The sequence below is a fragment of the Pleurodeles waltl genome, chromosome 1_2, assembly GCF_031143425.1.
Source record: "Pleurodeles waltl isolate 20211129_DDA chromosome 1_2, aPleWal1.hap1.20221129, whole genome shotgun sequence".
In the NCBI taxonomy this organism is placed as follows: domain Eukaryota; kingdom Metazoa; phylum Chordata; class Amphibia; order Caudata; family Salamandridae; genus Pleurodeles; species Pleurodeles waltl.
The window spans coordinates 798327153-798345857 of record NC_090437.1 but is presented as its reverse complement, the minus strand read 5'-3'; the positions used below and the strand labels follow the sequence as shown (position 1 = coordinate 798345857).

The 18705-nt window shown below is 47.6% G+C and overlaps 1 protein-coding gene across 5 annotated transcripts in view; it reads left to right on the top strand.

Moving 5' to 3' along the window:
* Positions 1 to 18705, top strand: part of NEK1 (NIMA related kinase 1) — an 800483-nt gene that overhangs the window by 700563 nt on the left and 81215 nt on the right. For all 5 annotated transcript variants that reach the window (XM_069244156.1, XM_069244192.1, XM_069244183.1 and 2 more), the window contains one exon: positions 1014 to 1240. In XM_069244156.1, the coding sequence (XP_069100257.1) occupies positions 1014 to 1240 (227 nt within the window). The remainder of the gene's footprint in view (positions 1 to 1013; positions 1241 to 18705) is intronic.

The window sequence follows — 18705 nt, the reverse complement described above, 5'->3', positions numbered from 1 at the left end:
CATCGAGTTTTATTGTATACCATGGTGCAAAGAATTTGGGTTTCATGGATGGCAGCTCCAGAAAGGTGTGAGTATCAACATTGTGGGAGAGCTAGAAAGATGTTAATGTTGGCTGTTTACTAGGTTGTGGTCTGAATACCCAATATAGAATTGATAGTATCCTACATCTTTTGTTGTCTACATTACTCATATCACACTATCCAGAAGACGTTTTGACATGGCACTGACTTAATGTTGGAAATTCATGATATCCTAGCGAAAGAATAAAATATCCCAAAAAATATGTTTTTTTCCTGGGAGAAACTTATGAAATTGTTAAAGTTTCATCTCCACTTGCTATTCCATTGTAAATTAATTTGTGGTCAGGTTTTTGTGATGTTATGCAGCTGCAATGAAAGATGTAAAAACTAAGGAAGTGTGTGGTATGTGTATATATACTCAATAATTCCATCACCTCAGGCATGATGAGGGTAGTACTTGGTGTGAATTTGGGGTCCTTCTTCCAATGCAGTTGTTTAATGTACAATGTTGGTTATCTGTGAAGTAGGTGAATATTTTTGTTAGGACACTGTGGTTACTTGGATAAATGTAGTGACTTTAGAATGATATATAAATTTAGCCACTGTAAACATTAATTACAGAAGAAATTGTTTATTTATGTTAGTTCTAGTGGTGCTTTAAAAAAAAAAACGGGTAAAAAATATCTTGGTATTTCTTTAGTATGAGACATGCAAAACTTTAATGCTAATTTTAAAATGTTTAATATGCTTCCGGTTGAAAGTCATGTGAACTGACATAATCAACACTTCAGGACCAAAACCTTGCTAGTTATATGTTATTTGATTGAAGAAATGATAGACAGGTTCCCTAATTTTATAACAATATTCAAGGACACTTGGAGGAAGAAAGGCCTCAAATGCAGACTTACCTGATCTCATTGATGGGTATGATATTTCATACCAGGAAAGTATGAGTTTAGATGTGGTATAATCCATTATGATCTTTTATTACAGTATGTTTGGAGAAACAGACCGAGATCTTCAGGAGCTGCAGGCATCAATGGAGCAGTTATTACGGGAGCAGCCAAGCGAAGAGTTAAATGAGCAGGAGGAGGCTGGAGCCGATCCAGTGTCTCATGGCACGAACATGGGACCCACAATAGCGAATGACTTGGAATTGGACGAGGAGGAAGAGAATCTTCCCAGCAGTGAAAGTGCACTTAATGAAGAATGGCAGTCAGGTGCGGTTTAAAATACTACTGGTGTCACTTGTGTAGATGATGTAGAGCGAGGGATCACATGTTCTTCTGATAAATATTTCTTCCTACATATTCCTTAGGTTTGAATATTTGTCAGATTCTAGACCAGATCTGGAAACCTTTTCTCACAAGGACATTTGTACCTTGTCCGGTGATCAAGAAAGGTGGCAGAGATCCTGGAACGTTTACTGTGCTTTCTGAGGTCTAGCTGGCATCATGCTTGTTTTACCAGCTTTTTAGGGATGGACAGTATGTGGAAAATTGCTTAGCCTTTTGGGCCTGGCCTCTCTAGTAATTTCATCAGCAATTGTACAGATTTTGCAACCAGATCAGGACCCATTCTTCATGTAGGAGGCAGCAATCTCAACCTGTTCAGCCCTCAGCATATGGTCCACCAGTGTAAAGCAGGACCTTTCAATAGGGTGACAAAACCAATGGCAGCAACGCTCTTCCACTTCTGTGGCTACCCTGTTGAACACTTAAATTTGATATCAATTATGCTTAATCACCTGGTAGGTGGGCATGTGCTGCTATTTGTTAGTCACTGGAGGAACATAACCTCAGACTAATGGTTCCTGCAAATCATTTAGAAATTATTGGTTTTCCATCCTGTACTTAGATAGATCTCTTTGCTACAAGCAGGAAGCAAAAATGCAATCTTTCTTATGGATACATCTACCCACAGATTTCTCACTCTCACCTCATAATTCTACACCTGATAGATCCTCCTAGGTAACCGACTAGATCCAGAAAAAGATTCCATAGTTCCTATACACCTCTATGTGGCTGCATCGGCACTTCTGCCCCCAACATGATGACTTGGAGCCGTATATAGAAGTGACCCCAAAATTTTGACATCACCTCCTTTGTTTTTACACAGTTGGATGTAGATCTGAAGCTCTGCTGTGTTGAATTTTAATATTTTTTCTTGGAATCAGATATTATTTACAGTGAAGCAGGGATATCCCCACTGAAAACTACAGGTTTTAAGCCATATTTTACATCTTGCAAACCGATACTAGTCACAGACCTGCATGAAGTCACTCTGTAGTGTTTGGGGCCTTAAAATGATTCCAAGTTGTGCAAGAAATGTTCTGTTATGCACTTGAAAGCAATCAAGGAGTGGTAGGTCATTTTGTGCATAGCAGAAACACACAAGAAATTAGGTCTGTTCTTGCTTCACATCACCCTCCTTGGATAAGTCAAAAGATGAAATTTTGAGGGAAAGCATTTGAAGCATCACGCACTTTGACTTCCAGATACTATGTTTTTCAGGCTAGGTGGCATAGCTAGTGTCCACATGATCTATATACTGTTCATCTTCCTTCTTCCAGTCCATTCGATCCTAGAATAGATGTTCCTGAAGTTTCCTAAGCTGCTTTTAGACCTGGAACAGGTTATGGCCTTCAAATGCTAATATGTTCAGTAGAGCTTTGCCTCCATCCGTTGCACATTTGGGAGCATTCTCAAATCATGCCTAATCCACCCACCTTGGTTTTACTCCTCTGCCGAAATCCTCGCTGTTTTTCTCACATCAACATTCATTTTGGTTCTAGCAACGTCTGTCCCAACTTCACAGGCCACAGAGTCGGACTGTTCTTCGGTAAGTGTGCATCTGATGTCACATTATACTATAACAAAAGTACAACCCTCTTTTGGGAATTATCTTTTTGTGACTCTACTTCCACGTAGCCAAGTGTTCACCTGATTAGAGCTCACTAATGCCTCTGATTGAGGAGGTGGATAATTTACCCTCCTCCCCTTCCCAATATACTGATGCTGGTTTTTATTTGAATCTGAAAAGTGCAGGTGTTTTCGATACCTCACCTATGTCGCCCTTGGAATCCCCGCATGGACCTCTTTCAGAGTAGAGGGCATCATTTGCTGTGGTCAGTCATTTGCAGAGCTGCAAAGATTCTGGAGCTGACTTTTCCTTCATATGTGGCCAAAGCCAATCTTCTTACAGGTCCACCCTCTTCTGAAACTCCTAACCATTAAACAGCTTGGACCAAACTCTCTTCTGCCTCTACTGTTACCTGCACTATTGACAAGCGTTGTAGATCATTTCCTAAGTTCCTGATGAAGCACCCATCACCAGAATGTTTGTTGGTGCAGCTCCCTCTTACAACCATGCTCCAAATACCTTCTTTTCTATGCCTCTGGGCAAGGAATTGAAGTAGATTGCCCCCAAAAATATTTTCTTTGTACACTTTGGCAATACGCTCCTTGAATGCCTTTTGCCTGTGGGAAATGGTGCAGGTGGTTCTGCTTGCTTTGTCTGAGGATCTAAAGACAGATTTACATATGTTTTATAATACGCAAACCAGTTGCAGCCTGGTTTATGATTTGTAAAACAACATGTTGCGATGTACTGAACCACTAGATTGAGTCAATTGCAGAAATTGCATTAGGATTCTTGCCAGTTTCTTCCAAAAGTGGTGTCACCCTTTCATGTACGGCAGTCCATCACGCTATCCTAGGCTCTCTGCACCTTCACCTCCCTCTGAGGAGGAGGAGCAGTTACATTAATTGGACCCTCGATGTGCACTTAGTTTATTCATTAATAGGACTAAATTCCACTTTCTTGGTAATCATCTCTATATTGGGTACGGTGGAGCAAAAAAGAGCAAAGTCGTCCTGAAGTGGACTTTGTCATGCTAGATTGCCATTTGTATCAAAGTGTACTATTCCTTACCCAAAAGTATTTGCCTGTGGTTCTCGGGTCTCACACGACCAGAGTGAAGGCTGCAACTTTCACACTATGGTTGTTTCTGTTTTCGGCATATGGCAAGCTGCTATGTGGGGTTTCTAACACACTTTCACAGGGCACTGCTACATTGATTCTCAGGTTCACAAGGAAGGTCATTTTGTCTGTTCGGTGCTGTAGGACTTCCTGTCCTGGTGTAGTCCACTATTTAGACCCAGCACTAGTTTTGTGGACTGCCTTGTTGCTTATTGATATTGGTGGATTTTTTTGTCTGAAACATTGTAAGGATACTTTTTGAAGTTTGCACGCAGGCACTGCAGCCATCCATGCCAACATCTTTACACTTTGCTCACAAGAGAGAAAAATAAATACAATAAATACTCTTTATGATGGATACCTCTGTGTTCAGTTACCTCACTCTTAGAACATTACCAGTCTGGATCTGGAGAATTCTCCAGCAGTGCCTGTAGGTGGTGCTGTGGGGTTCTATTCCACCCCAGAAGTGTCTAAGTGAACTGCATAGATGCAGCACCACTACATGCTGACATCAGTTCCTTTATTTTTACTCCCTTCAACACAGATCCGGAGATCCGCTCCCAATTACGTTGCTTTTCCAATAATGGCAGACATTTTTACAGTGTGCTGGAGAACTATGTCTTCACTGAATACGGCAACATTCAAAATGTACGGAAAATGCAGGAAGCAGATGTCAGTCACTGACCCGCACGAGGTTTGTCTTTGGTGCGTGGGCTCTGGCATGACAGAGGTGTGGGACAAACGTGCACCCCAAGGGCAGTTCAGGTCCGAGAGGCAAAACCTTTTTGTTGCAGTTTCCAAGAAAAGGTAACTGTCCAGCCCAAGTCACAGACCTGCTCCAAGCCCTGGTGTCAAGGTCACTCCCATGAGAAACCCACTTCCAGGTCAGAATCTTCCAGTAAGTCCAAATTGAGGTTTAGACACAACCGCAGACCAAACGAGACTTGACCTGATCAAGCCACTCAAAGTCTAGCAAGAAGATGTGGGGGTGCTAGGATAAAGATCACACTCCCCTGATGTCTCCTGAGTCCGAACCAATGCTGCATTTAGTCCTGGCACACGCTGAATTTCTTAGGCTGTTGTCCATCCCACAGCAAATAGCACCATTCGGAGAGGTCATGCTACAGATCTTTGGTGCATTTCCCACTCCTTCTGATGCACCTTTGGGCCCTGTGGAACCGCAGGGTCCTCTAGTCAGTCTTCCGCCAGTGTCTTCTCTTCTCTTCTCCCTTACACCTTATACCCGTGCTCCCCCACTGAGTCCATTCCGACTCCCAAACTGATGTCTAATCAGACTTCGCGGTCGGAGATGGTTCCTTCCATACCAGTGCTGATCGAAGATCCAATCACCACAGTGATCTCTGACCTCTCTGTCTTTGTCATTGTATGAAATTACAAAAGCATAGCCAGATTCCAATCCAGTACCTCTGCATTTGACAGTTACAAGCAAAGGATAAATCCCATTTTTGGTTCCGATTCAAACCCAGTGCAGGACACACTTGATGTCCCTCAAGACAGACGATGACAAGGAAGGGGACAGATTGCTCCCCCCTCATTATGCTGAAGGTTCATTATAAGTTGGCTTACAAAACGTCAGTTGGCTAGATACAGATCCTGAAGTTGAGCTATTCTCACCACCTGGGACACCAATGGAATAAAGCCCCTTCATAACGAGGAAGGGGACAAGTTGCTTCCCCCTCATATATTGACTTACAAAATGCCAGTTTGATAGATTAATCTCTTGAAATGCAGCTAGATGCACCACCAGGGCCACCAATGGGAGAAAGCACCTTGTTTGTAGTGGTGGCTCGGAGGGTAGTTGAAGTACTAGACTAGCAATTGCCCACATTAGAGACAAAAAGAATAAAACAAGCATTTACAATGCAACGGGTCTCGCGTTTGCTCATGTTAGAGCTGATCGCGTTGTAAACTCCTAAGCCGACTTTTCACCTATCGGGCAAAAGTGCATTTATGTACACAACCCGAAAAAGTGAAATTAACAATGTAAAGCGCTCGACTTCTGCCAAGCGAGATCGCTCGTAAATTAGAGAAAAAGAAGTCCACGAGCCCGATGGAAAACAGCGAGCCTTGCATGTTTTCTGTACTTGGTCGATGCGCTCGAGGAGGGCTAGCCACCGGAAAAGGCATGACGTATGCTTGCCTTCGACTAATGAAAGCAAGCAGATTTTATTAGGCAAGCCCATGAACCAATAAAAAACACTGACGTGAAGTTGACAGGGCTCCGAGCCTTTTTCTAAATACAAAAGCGTCTTGCTGCGATACGCATGCGCGAGCACATGCAACGCAGGCTCGACCCTAATGACTGAGATTCTGTAACAAGGGCCAGTATCATCTGTGCCATTATTGCCATTTAATGACGCCCTTACTGATGCCCTTAGGACTATATAGTCTAAGTCTTGGTCATACCCACCAGTAAGTCAACCCGTGGCCACTGAGACTGATTCCAGTAACTCTGTCTTTCTATCCAAGTACCCTTCACCAGAGAGTCTAATTGTCCAAGCCTTGACAAATAAGGTCAAACCAAGTTCCTTTCCATCCTGTTTGCTGGATAGGGAATTGAAAGAGTTGTAAAGGTTGTCTAATATGTGGATCCCTGCTTCGTGCCAGCTCAAGAGTTCTGTCAAGGAGGTGACATTAGATCCTCGCAGCGTCCTTAACAGTGGAATACCCGGCGCCTAGGGAATCGTTGTTCTGGTGAGATATAAACACCTGCAGTAGCTTTTGCATGCCAACCGCAGCAGCAGGGAGTGGGGCGCCAAATGTTTAGCACAGGAGTGAAACAAGTGGAGAAGTTCAGAGTGTGTCCAAGGCTGAGCTGATGTGGCCATGTAAGCTAGATGCCTGGAGGGCAACCATCGTGCCACCCATTGCAGCTGTGCTGCCAGGTAGTAGTGTTTGAGATGCGGGAGTGCCAGTCCTCCCTGATCCGCCGGTCTGTAGAGTTTGGAAAGGGAGATGTTCCACATGAATCTACGCAGTATGCGTTCAGGGGAATGAAAAAACGAGACCGGGATGTACACTAACCAGCAATCCTGATATGGACGCATTAAGTGTTAGTGTTTGCTATGGAGGCAGGGTACTGTGTCAGATCTTTTAGATAAATAAAGAGATCATCAGCTTAAAGGGACACTGAGTGTATCTTGTCTCCCAAGAGTTTACCCCAACTACACCCTTGCCGGCGTAATGTAACGGCTAGTGGCTCCATGGCCAAAATGAAGAGGAGGGGGAGACAGGGCATCCCTGTCTCGTGCCTCTCTCCACTCCGATAGGCCCTGAAAGGAGGGGGGGGGGGCGGTTTACTCTAGCCCAGTGGTTCCCAACCTTTTGATTTCTGTGGACCTCCACTTTAACATTAATAGAACCCAGGGACCCCCACTGAATCATCATTGGAATCCGGGGACCCCCGCCTGAGGTATTACTGGAAGCTGGGGACCTAATTTGTCAATATTTGTTACTATTTTTTAATTTTCTAGGCTCTCGCGGACCCCCTGAGAAGGCTTCGCGGACCCCCAGGGGTCCCCGCACCACAGGTTGGGAAACACTGCTCTAGCCAATCTAGATGCGTACAGTAGCCTGAGCAGTTGGAGGAATCGAGAGCCCAGCACGTATCGCGGTAAGACACTGATTAAAAATGACCACGCCAAAGAATTAAATGCCTTTTCCAAGTCGACGGCTAGAAATGGCACTTTGGGCCAATAGAGTGGTGAATACTTCAGAACTCAGAAAAAACTTATATTAAGGGTCATGTCTCAGGCTGGTACAAATCTGTTTTTGTCGGCATGCACTGAGGCGGGGACCAGAGGAGCCAGACTGTTTGCTGTGATTTTTGCTAATATTTTATAATCTGAGTTTAGCAGTGCTAGTGCTCTGTAGGAATGGATGCTGGCAGGGTTCCTATGTGGTTTAAGCAGTGAAATTAGTGTGGCATCCCGCACCATATTTGGAACTCGTACTGCAGTAAGGGCTTCCTTCTAGAGTTGGTGTGAATGGGGCATGAGGAGCAGGGTAGATGCTTTGTAAAATTCATTTGGCAGCCCATCATGGCCAGGGGTTTTCCCATTTGCCAGGGCATGTATGGCATCCTGGATTTCAGTCAGTGTGATTGGTTCATCCATTCCCATCCTTTGATCTGGTGTAATGCAGGGAAGGGGCGCAGTGGAGAGGAACAAGTCAACGACACATGGAGGGGAGGTTATGGTGGACTGGTAAAGTGCCCCATAATGCAGATGGAATACTCTGTGCATCTCATGTTGCGTGTAAAGTGATTAGACAGTACTTGTATGGAGCACTGCAAAGGGGTGTTGTGGTTGATCCTGATGGATCAGCCAGGCGAGGAGAAGCTCGTTCTGTCCGCTATTGCATGTACTTTGGCCAAGTGTGCTGTGTAGTTTAAGCATCTCAGTCGTTCAAGTAGAGTGCGCCTTAACGTTTTTCGACTAGGAGCGGCAAGGTTGCCATTCCACAGAATGTGTTGCGTTGGAGCCTTTATTTGCGTCAAAGTAGGCATTGATTGCTTCGCCCACAGAAGAATGAAATGCATGGTCTTCGAGCGTCGTGGGTTGCAGCCTCCAGGTGGGGAGAGGGAGGATAGGACCTGTGGTCCAATCTAAGTGCAGATACTGAGGGTCGTGGTCTGAATGCAGCCCACCTAGATAGTCTGCATACCCAGTTGTATGAGTACGGGTTTGCATACAGTCTGCCAACTCGGACATGAAGCCCAAGTGAAGCTGAGTAGAATGAGTACACTGGTGAAATCATTATGAAGTCACCATACGTCCGTTAGGTGCCAATGATGGACCAGTTCAACAGTGTGAGAGTATTGGAGGAGGCAACGGTGCAGGGCAGTGGTGGGAATCTAAGACACTGTTGAAATCGCCCCTAGGTGCCAGGGGAGACCACTCCATTGAGAGAGCACCATTGCTAGTGTTTGTAAGAAGGGGTTTTGGGGGCATAGATGTTGCAAGACTCAACCTCATCCTGCCTATCTTTATCTAAAGAGACGTCACAAGGACATAGGGGGTTATTACAACTTTGGAGGAGGTGTTAATCCGTCCCAAAAGTGACGGTAAAGTGACGGATATACCACCAGCCGTATTACGAGTTCCATAGGATATAATGGACTCGTAATACTGCTGGTGGTATATCCGTCACTTTACCGTCACCTCCTCCAAAGTTGTAATAACCCCCCTAATGTTGCAAATCAATCTTGCTCTCAGTCTTTGAGGAGCCAATTCTGGAGCTGATCCCAATGCGCCCTGACTTTCTCAGCCTTTGGCTACGCTGCAGTAGCAGGAGGCCGTGCTGTATATCTTTTGCACTCTTCAGGGTCCCTCTGGTGCACTTCGGACCCCAAAGATCTGCAGGGAGCTTCAGTCAAGTTACTACCAGTGAATCCATTGTGGCGCAGTCTGAACCCCTTGGATTTGTCTCTTGTTCAGCCCAATTCCGATGCGGACTTCCACACAGGCTCCAAGATCCCTTTTGGTCCTTTCTTCATTTATGCTGCTGACGTCAGAGGAGAATCTGATACCAACATCAATTTCCGTCCCCGAAACCAATGTCTGCTCTACCCCATCCAAGGTTACACGCCAAATCCACAACAGTGCATCTCATCCCCACATTATCTGAGTCACTCTAGGCTTCCATTACTGCATAGGTGCCCTTAGAAACTCCTTTGTCTTTTTAGTTGGGACTTTGACCAGAGCTTGCTACACCTCTGAGATGACAATTTTGGTGATGGGGATGGTTTACCAACCGCTACGATGGTGACAGTCTTTACATGAATTTACAGGAGGCCAATGGGCTTGATACTTCCCTTGATATAGAGTTGAATTTGCCACTTGGGCCACCAGTGGAAGAGAGTAACTTGTTTGCTGTGGTAATTTAACAAGCGGCTGAGGTCTCGGACCTATAGCTGCCTTCAGTTGAAGTCAAGACAAATGTCCTCACAGATGTTTTGCAACTTGGACCAGCCTGATCTGATAATTTCCTTCTGTTTAATGAAGCCCTCACTGACAACTTGATGGGCACTTGGTTTAAACCCTGTCCTTGCCTGCTGGTGAATAGGCAGGTGGGCAGACACCATTAATCAGCTCCTGGTGTTCCAGATTTCATTAGATAGGATCTGGCTCCATAGAGTCTTCGGGTTCAGACTTCCACCAGCAAGATGATCCCCAGTACATTATTATGTTTAGTTCAGTATATGTTGGATTATTATACCAACTCAACTCAGAGTATATATAAGTAACTCCTTCAGGAACCTGTTGTTTTACAAGTTAGTTCATAGCCAGTCTCCTGGGGGAATAATGGGTAGCCAGTGTGTTTGATATTAAGGAGAGTATGGCCACAGCCGGCTCACTGGGTCTTTCAGCCCCTGCCACAGGCCTCACCAGTTCAGGAAATCCGAGGCCACTTCAGGGGGTTGGCATACACATAAGTGCTTCTGTTGCCCGGGGGCATGGAACTGGTAGACAACACACTGTTCACCACAGGAACAGTCCTTCCAGTTCCCTTTCCCTGTGGCAACAGCATCTAAGCCACTTTACCTTGCAACTAGTGATGCACAACTACCCCATGAGAGGCAGGATCCAGCACTTCCTTCCAGGGTGGTGATTTGTCACATCCATCAGATTATTCCTCCAAATAGTGCAGCATGGATAAGCCCAAACCTTTCTACTCCACCGCACCTTCCTCCCCCATCTGAATGGCTCTTGAAGGAGCACCTGGCCATTCTAATGCAAAAGATGTGAGCTTTACTTTCCAAAGAAGCCATCGAGACAGTTCCAGACCCAGAAATAGAGGTGTTTTTTTTCTACTTATTTCATTGTGGCAAAGCATGATGGAGGGCTTCAGCTATTACATCTTCGTCCTCTGAATGCCTTTCTAATAAATGACATTCAAAATGTTCACATTCAGGTTTTTGTCTGCAATGGATCTGCATGAATGGATGGCGGTATTGGGCATGCTGAGTCTTATTTTCATATACCCATTTTGTCCCACAAATGTTACCTGCAGTTCAAGGTAGTCCCAGAGAATTTTCAGTTTGCCAAGCTCACCTTTGGCCTCACCACTGCCCTTCGGATTTTGACAGAAGTGATAGTGGTGATCACCACCTATCTTTAGAGGTTGGGGATACCAGTTATTCCCCACTCCAACGACTGGCTGTTGAATGCGGGCTCACCACAGTCAGTCAGGGACTACCTCCAGTCGATGGTGAACCACCTGATATTCCTTGGGTTCTTGAGGAACTAATCAAAGTCATACCAGACTGCTTTGCAGAGGCTTCCTTTTTAATAGGTGTTATCTTGGTTACAGTGCAGTACGTTCAGGACCCTACCTCAGTTGCAACAAGTCCCTCAGCAAGTTTCAAGCGGTGGTCCTGATGATTCAGCTTCAGTTCTGTAGCTCGATGAGAGCAGCTCTGATGCTTTTTGGCCTCTTAGTCTCCTGCATCTCACTCGTCGACTATGCTAGATGAAGGTGAGGAATCTACAGTTAGGTAGAGTATCTACCACAAAGAGCCTAAGTCACTTGGTCATTACTAACACATTTCCCCAAACATTTTGTTATGCACCAATGGGATCTGAACGTGATCTCTGTATTTCTTATGTGCATGCTGTCCAAGCCTATCCACAGGTACTGTTTGTGGCTCTTGACTCTAAAGACCGATTCCTCATTGCTATTTCATTAGCATGCCACATGATAAACTGCAGGCGCTTTTGATCCAACCACCCTACACCACCTTCTTTCCAGGCAAAGTAGTTCTGAGGACCAGGGTGGCATTCCTATTAAAGGTTATCTCTCTCTTCTACTTTGGCTGATTGATTACTCTGATGGCGTGTTTTTCCACCCCATCAAAAGAAGAGAGGTTCCATTGTTTTTACCTGAAGAAGGTCATAAGTTCTTTCATCGCTGCACAAATTATCGCCACATGGATGATTAGCTCTTTGTGGATTTCTCAAGGCAAAGAAAGGAATGGCAATACAAAAGAGGACACTTTTGAAGCAGATAGTTCTTTGTATTAAAATCTGTTTGCACTGGCAAAAAAACAGCCAGATTAGGACCAGCAGGCTCATTCCACCAGGGCCAAGGCCACTACGACAGTTTGGCCCTGAAGCAAGCATGTTCTAGAAATCTGCCAGGCTGTGACGTGAACATTGGTACCTATTGTAGGAAAGTAGCACCTTTCTGACATAGTTAACCAGTCTTTTTGCCTGGTGTCGGTAGCACACTAGAATCCTGCTAACCAGGACCCCAGTGTCAGTGTTCTCTCCCCTAAATTTAGTTGGTAAGTAACTTTTCCAACCCATGTAAGTTCCTAGTATGTGGTACTTGGTTACTCAGGGCATTGGTACACCAAGGGTTACCCCATGGGCTGCAGCATGTATTGTGCCACCCATGGGGGACCATGCAAACTGAGATTGCAGGCCTGCCATTGCAGCCTGTGTGAAATGGTGAATGCATCTTTCACCCCAGAAAAAAGGTTTGCCTTATTTCATGGTCACTGCACTCTGCCCCTATAAGCCACCCCTAAGGTAGGCCCTTCAGCCCAAGGGCAGGGTGCCCCTACAAACCCCAGACCCTATTTTCTGGGCTTTGTAAGTGCCTGGAAGCCATCTTAAGGTACTACATAATGGCTTCACAGGCATGTTTGGCATCAAACATGTTGGAATCATGAAACTACACCGATTCCAGTGCTAGTTGCATGATACCATGTACTATGGGGGGTTCCCTAGGGGATCCCCCATGTCTGCCTGTACGGTCTTGCCGGGTCTGCCCCAGGCACTGTTCTACCCTCCTGCTGCTGAGCCTGACTCGGGCAGGGGAATGCAGAACAAAGAATTTCCTGTAAAGGGGAGGTGTGACAACCGCCCCATGTGTATTAGGTGTCACTGGGCTGGGGTGCCTCTGAGCACCACCAGACTGCTTTGAAGGGCACATTTGGTACCCTCCTTGCATAAATCAGTCTACTCCAGTGCAGGAGCCCCCGGCACCCCTCTGGAACGAAACCAGACAAAGGATAGGGGAGTGACCACCCTGCCAGGTGGCCATTTCATTCTGCCATCTTGTAAATAAGAGAATCTGATAGAGACTTCTAGCTGCAGCTTCCTTACCTTAGAATTCCCTGGTATCAGCTTCGAATCCGGAGTTTTTTGTGAGCAGTACCCTGCGCGCGCGCCGTCGGACGGCGTCGTTCGGATCCGCGTGTGTCGACCAGCTCCGCGTGCGTCGCCAGCGTCGTTGGAGTCGTCTATGACATCACGGTTATCTATATAGACGCAGTCTCGGCGCGCGTACGTCAGTTCTTTTCCTTCCGCGCCGGTTAAGCGCAGTTTCGGAAAGAGCTACCCTGCTTCGACGGTTTGTCGACGCTTTTTTGACTGTTTGGAGTCATGTCTTCAAGAAAGACAGGATTCAAGCCGTGTGGTGCGTGTCATCGCACCATGTCGGTGACGGATCCGCACCGAGTTTGTCTTTGGTGCTTGGACAAGGACCACGATTCCACCTCGTGCTCCGATTGTCGTGCCATGGCGCCGAAGGCCTTGAGGGAGAGATCCCTTAAGCTTCTTGCGGCCCGACATTCGTCTTCGGTCGGCACAACTCCGCGTAGGAGGAGGTCGCGGCACCGATCCCGGAGCCCCAAGTCCTCTTCCTCGCACTCGAGGTCATCGGAAGGTAAGAGGCACAAGAAGAAGAAGAAGTCCAAGCGGACTTCGTCTTCGCCACGCCCGTCGACCGACGAGGCGTCTAGGGAACGTCGACGTTCCGAGCGCGGTTCTACCGGATCGACCCCCGCTCAAATTAAAGAATTTTACGAGGCCATGCGTCTCGTTTTTGAGCGGGCTGTGCCCTCGGGTGGGTCTTCGGGCCCCGCGGGGTCAGCAGGGGCCCCTTGGGATTCGACGCCGGCGGCTTCAGCCTCGGCGCCGTTGGGGACCTCAGGATCCGATAACGGATCCGGACCGGCGCCGGTTTCACTCAGTCGACCTCCTTCGGCGCCGGGTCCGACGACGACGATTCCGCCACCGGTGGCAGCCCCATCCTTATTCCGGATGATCCAGAGCCGGAGCGACGTCGACTCCGACTTCGACGGAGCCGATTCGGCCCAGATCATTGTCTGAGCATTATTTGGAACAGCCAGACGCAGGAGAGGAATGGGAGGGGTCTGAGGACCCTTTAGAATCAGGTTTGCAACAGGACTGGTATGTGGATCTAGGGGAGGCCAGTGGACTGGACACATCTCCAGATACTGGTATGCTCTCTCCTCCTAATGTGGCTACGGAGGAGGGGGCTTCTTTCGCTATGGTGGTGCGTAGGGGAGCTGAGGTCTTGGACCTAGATTTGCCTACGGTGCCAGTCAGGACAAATATCCTGACAGAAGTGCTTCAGCCGGGGGTGTCAACATCGGAACCGTTGTTGCCCTTCAATGAGGCTCTCACAGACGTCCTTCTGGGTATGTGGTCCAAACCCAGCACAGGGGCTCCTGTGAATAGGACGGTCGGTCGCCGCCATAGACCCGCTCCTAGCGACCCTAGTTTCCTAACACAACACCTCACTCCTGAGAGCTTGGTTGTCCAAGCCTCTACTTCACGTGGTGCCTTCCCTTCCGCTCCCCCGGATAGGGAATCCAAGAGGTTGGATCAGCTTGGGAAGAAGATGTTTTCTTCCTCCAGCCTGGCATTGAGGTCTGTAAACACCTCTTGCCTATTGGGCCGTTATTCCCATACTTTATGGGATACGGTGGCGCAAGTGCTGCCCCAGGTCCCGGAGGGCGTGCGGGACACTCCCACCCAGGCTGTAAAGGATGGGAGAGATGCAGCCAAGTTTGCAATCCGGTGTGGCTTGGATACGACCGACTCGCTGGGCAGAGCGATTTCATCGTCAGTGGCCCTTCGTCGCCACGCCTGGCTACGTTCCACTGGTTTTTCAGGGGATGTTCAGTCCAGCTTGATGGACATGCCCTTTGATGGCTCTCGCCTTTTTGGCGAAAAGGCAGACTCCGTGCTTGAGAGGTTCAAGGATTCTCGAGCCACGGCCAGATCCTTGGGCCTTTCAACACCGGCAAGACAGCAGTCTGTTTTTCGACCCTTCCGAGGCTTCGGGAGGGGCGTGGTACCACGCCAGCCACAGTTTAGCCACCGTCCTCAGGCTTCACAGCATCTCGGAAGAGGACGTGGTCGTGGTACCATCAGACCCAGAGGGTCTGGCCAGAGGTCGGCCGCCACACAGCACCCCTCCACTGCGCCCAAGCCCTCCTAGTGTGGTTCTGCGGGATCACGTCCGTCCAGTTGGAGGGAGGATTCGTTTTCATCTCCCTCACTGGCTTTCTATCACCACGGACAAGTGGGTCCTGCAGATCATACGGAAGGGCTACTCCCTTCCCTTCCAGTCTTTCCCTCCTTCTATCCCTCCGACAAAGGAATGGCTGATGGAGGACCATTTAGCTTTGCTCCGTGAGGAAGTTTCGGCTCTTTTGGCCAAGGGAGCCATAGAAAGAGTCCTGATATCAGAAGTAGGCAGTGGTTGTTATTCCTGCTACTTTCTGATTCCCAAAAAGAAAAAAGGCCTTCGCCCTATTTTGGATTTAAGGGATGTCAATCTCTTCCTCAAGAAGGAGAAATTCAAGATGCTCACTCTTGCTCAGGTTTTGTCTGCCCTAGACCAAGGAGACTGGATGGTAGCGTTGGATTTGCAGGATGCGTATTTCCATATTCCCATCCTGCCAAGCCACAGGCGTTACCTGCGGTTCAAGGTGGGCCACGAGCACTTTCAGTTTACCGTGCTTCCTTTCAGTCTCACCAGTGCCCCTCGGGTGTTCACAAAGGTGACGGCGGTGGTGGCAGCTCATTTGCGCAGGTCAGGGATTTCAGTCTTCCCCTACCTGGACGATTGGCGTTGAAGGCTCCTACGCCCCAGGCTCTCGTCACCCACCTCCAGGCGACGGCGGACCTCTTGCATTCGCTGGGGTTCACTATAAATGTGCCGAAGTCACACCTGACTCCCTCTCAGAAGCTCTCTTTCATCGGAGCTGTTCTGGACACAGTGCAGTATCGGGCTTATCCTCCCGATCAGCAGGTTCAGGATATTCAGGTTATCATTCCGATGTTTCGAACTCTATCCTGGATCTCGGTGAGACAGACTCTGAGGCTGCGGGGACTCATGGCTTCCTGCATCCTGTTGGTCAAGCATGCCAGATGGCGCATGAGGGCTCTGCAGTGGGACCTGAAGTTCCAATGGGCACAGCATCAGGGAAATCTTACCGACGTAGTTCAGATCTCGGAGAGGACTGCGGAAGATCTGCAGTAGTGGTTAGTGAACTGCGAGTGGGTCAAGGGCAGACCCCTCTCCCTTCCCCACCCAGATCTAACGGTAGTGACAGATGCGTCACTTCTGGGATGGGGCAGCCATCTAGGGGAGGTGGAGATCAGAGGTCACTGGTCTCCGGCGGAATCCAGGCTCCACATCAATTTGTTGGAGCTTCGGGCGATCCGGCTAGCATTAAAAGCATTTCTTCCTGTTGTGAAAGGGAAGGTGGTGCAGGTGTTCACAGACAGCACTACCGCAATGTGGTACTGCAACAAGCAGGGCGGTGTGGGGTCGTGGACCCTTTGTCAAGAGGCTTTACGTCTCTGGACATGGCTGGAACAGCAGGGCATGACCCTGGTGGTTCAACACCTGGCAGGTTCTCTGAACGCCAGAGCAGACGAACTCAGCCGAAAATGCTTAGAGGATCACAAATGGTGTCTCCATACGGAGGTGGCGCAAGGACTCTTTCAGCAGTGGGGAGAACCTTGGTTAGATCTGTTCGCCTCTGCAGAGAACGCGCAATGTCAGCAGTTTTGCGCGTTGGAGTTTCCAAGGGGGCTATCGCTAGGCGACGCTTTCCGTCGCGAGTGGAGTTCAGGCCTCCTGTACGCCTTTCCGCCTATACCACTTCTGCCCAGAGTTCTCAAGAAAATCAAGAACAACCGGGCCCAATTAATCCTTGTGGCTCCGGATTGGGCACGGAGAGTTTGGTATCCAGAGCTTCTCAAAATGAGCATCGGTCCTCCAATCAGGCTGCCTCTTCGGGAGGATCTTCTGTCGCAGCAGCAGGGGAAGGTTCTCCACCCGAACCTGTCAACTCTGCGCCTTCATGCGTGGAGATTGAGCGGCGACAGTTGATGGTTCATGACCTCCCTCCCGAGGTCTGTGATGTCATTCTGGCAGCCAGGCGTCCCTCTACTAAGTCGATCTACGCCTGCCGTTGGAAACGTTTTGTTTCTTATTGTTCAGAGAGGTCGATTGATCCTCTTTCTTCTTCTCTGTCTAACATCCTTTTGTTTATTTTGTCTCTTGCCCAGCAGGGTTCCTCCTTGGGGACTCTCAAGGGCTATCTTGCAGCCTTATCAGCTTTTCTTCAGTTGCCTGATCAACCATCTCTGTTTAAATCACCTATACAGGGAGTGCAGAATTATTAGGCAAGTTGTATTTTTGAGGATTAATTTTATTATTGAACAACAACCATGTTCTCAATGAACCCAAAAAACTCATTAATATCAAAACTGAATATTTTTGGAAGTAGTTTTTAGTTTGTTTTTAGTTTTAGCTATGTTAGGGGGATATCTGTGTGTGCAGGTGACTATCACTGTGCATAATTATTAGGCAACTTAACAAAAAAAAATATATACCCATTTCAATTATTTATCATTACAGTGAAACCAATATAACATCTCAACATTCACAAATATACATTTCTGACATTCAAAAACAAAACAAAAACAAATCAGTGACCAATATAGCCACCTTTCTTTGCAAGGACACTCAAAAGCCTGCCATCCATGGATTCTGTCAGTGTTTTGATCTGTTCACCATCAACATTGCGTGCAGCAGCAACCACAGCCTCCCAGACACTGTTCAGAGAGGTGTACTGTTTTCCCTCCTTGTAAATCTCACATTTGATGATGGACCACAGGTTCTCAATGGGGTTCAGATCAGGTGAACAAGGAGGCCATGTCATTAGATTTCCTTCTTTTATACCCTTTCTTGCCAGCCACGCTGTGGAGTACTTGGACGTGTGTGATGGAGCATTGTCCTGCATGAAAATCATGTTTTTCTTGAAGGATGCAGACTTCTTCCTGTACCACTGCTTGAAGAAGGTGTCTTCCAGGAACTGGCAGTAGGACTGGGAGTTGAGCTTGACTCCATCCTCAACCCGAAAAGGCCCCACAAGCTCATCTTTGATGATACCAGCCCAAACCAGTACTCCACCTCCACCTTGCTGGCGTCTGAGTCGGACTGGAGCTCTCTGCCCTTTACCAATCCAGCCACGGGCCCATCCATCTGGCCCATCAAGACTCACTCTCATTTCATCAGTCCATAAAACCTTAGAAAAATCAGTCTTGAGATATTTCTTGGCCCAGTCTTCACGTTTCAGCTTGTGTGTCTTGTTCAGTGGTGGTCGTCTTTCAGCCTTTCTTACCTTGGCCATGTCTCTGAGTATTGCACACCTTGTGCTTTTGGGCACTCCAGTGATGTTGCAGCTCTGAAATATGGCCAAACTGGTGGCAAGTGGCATCGTGGCAGCTGCACGCTTGACTTTTCTCAGTTCATGGGCAGTTATTTTGCGCCTTGGTTTTTCCACACGCTTCTTGTGACCCTGTTGACTATTTTGAATGAAACGCTTGATTGTTCGATGATCACG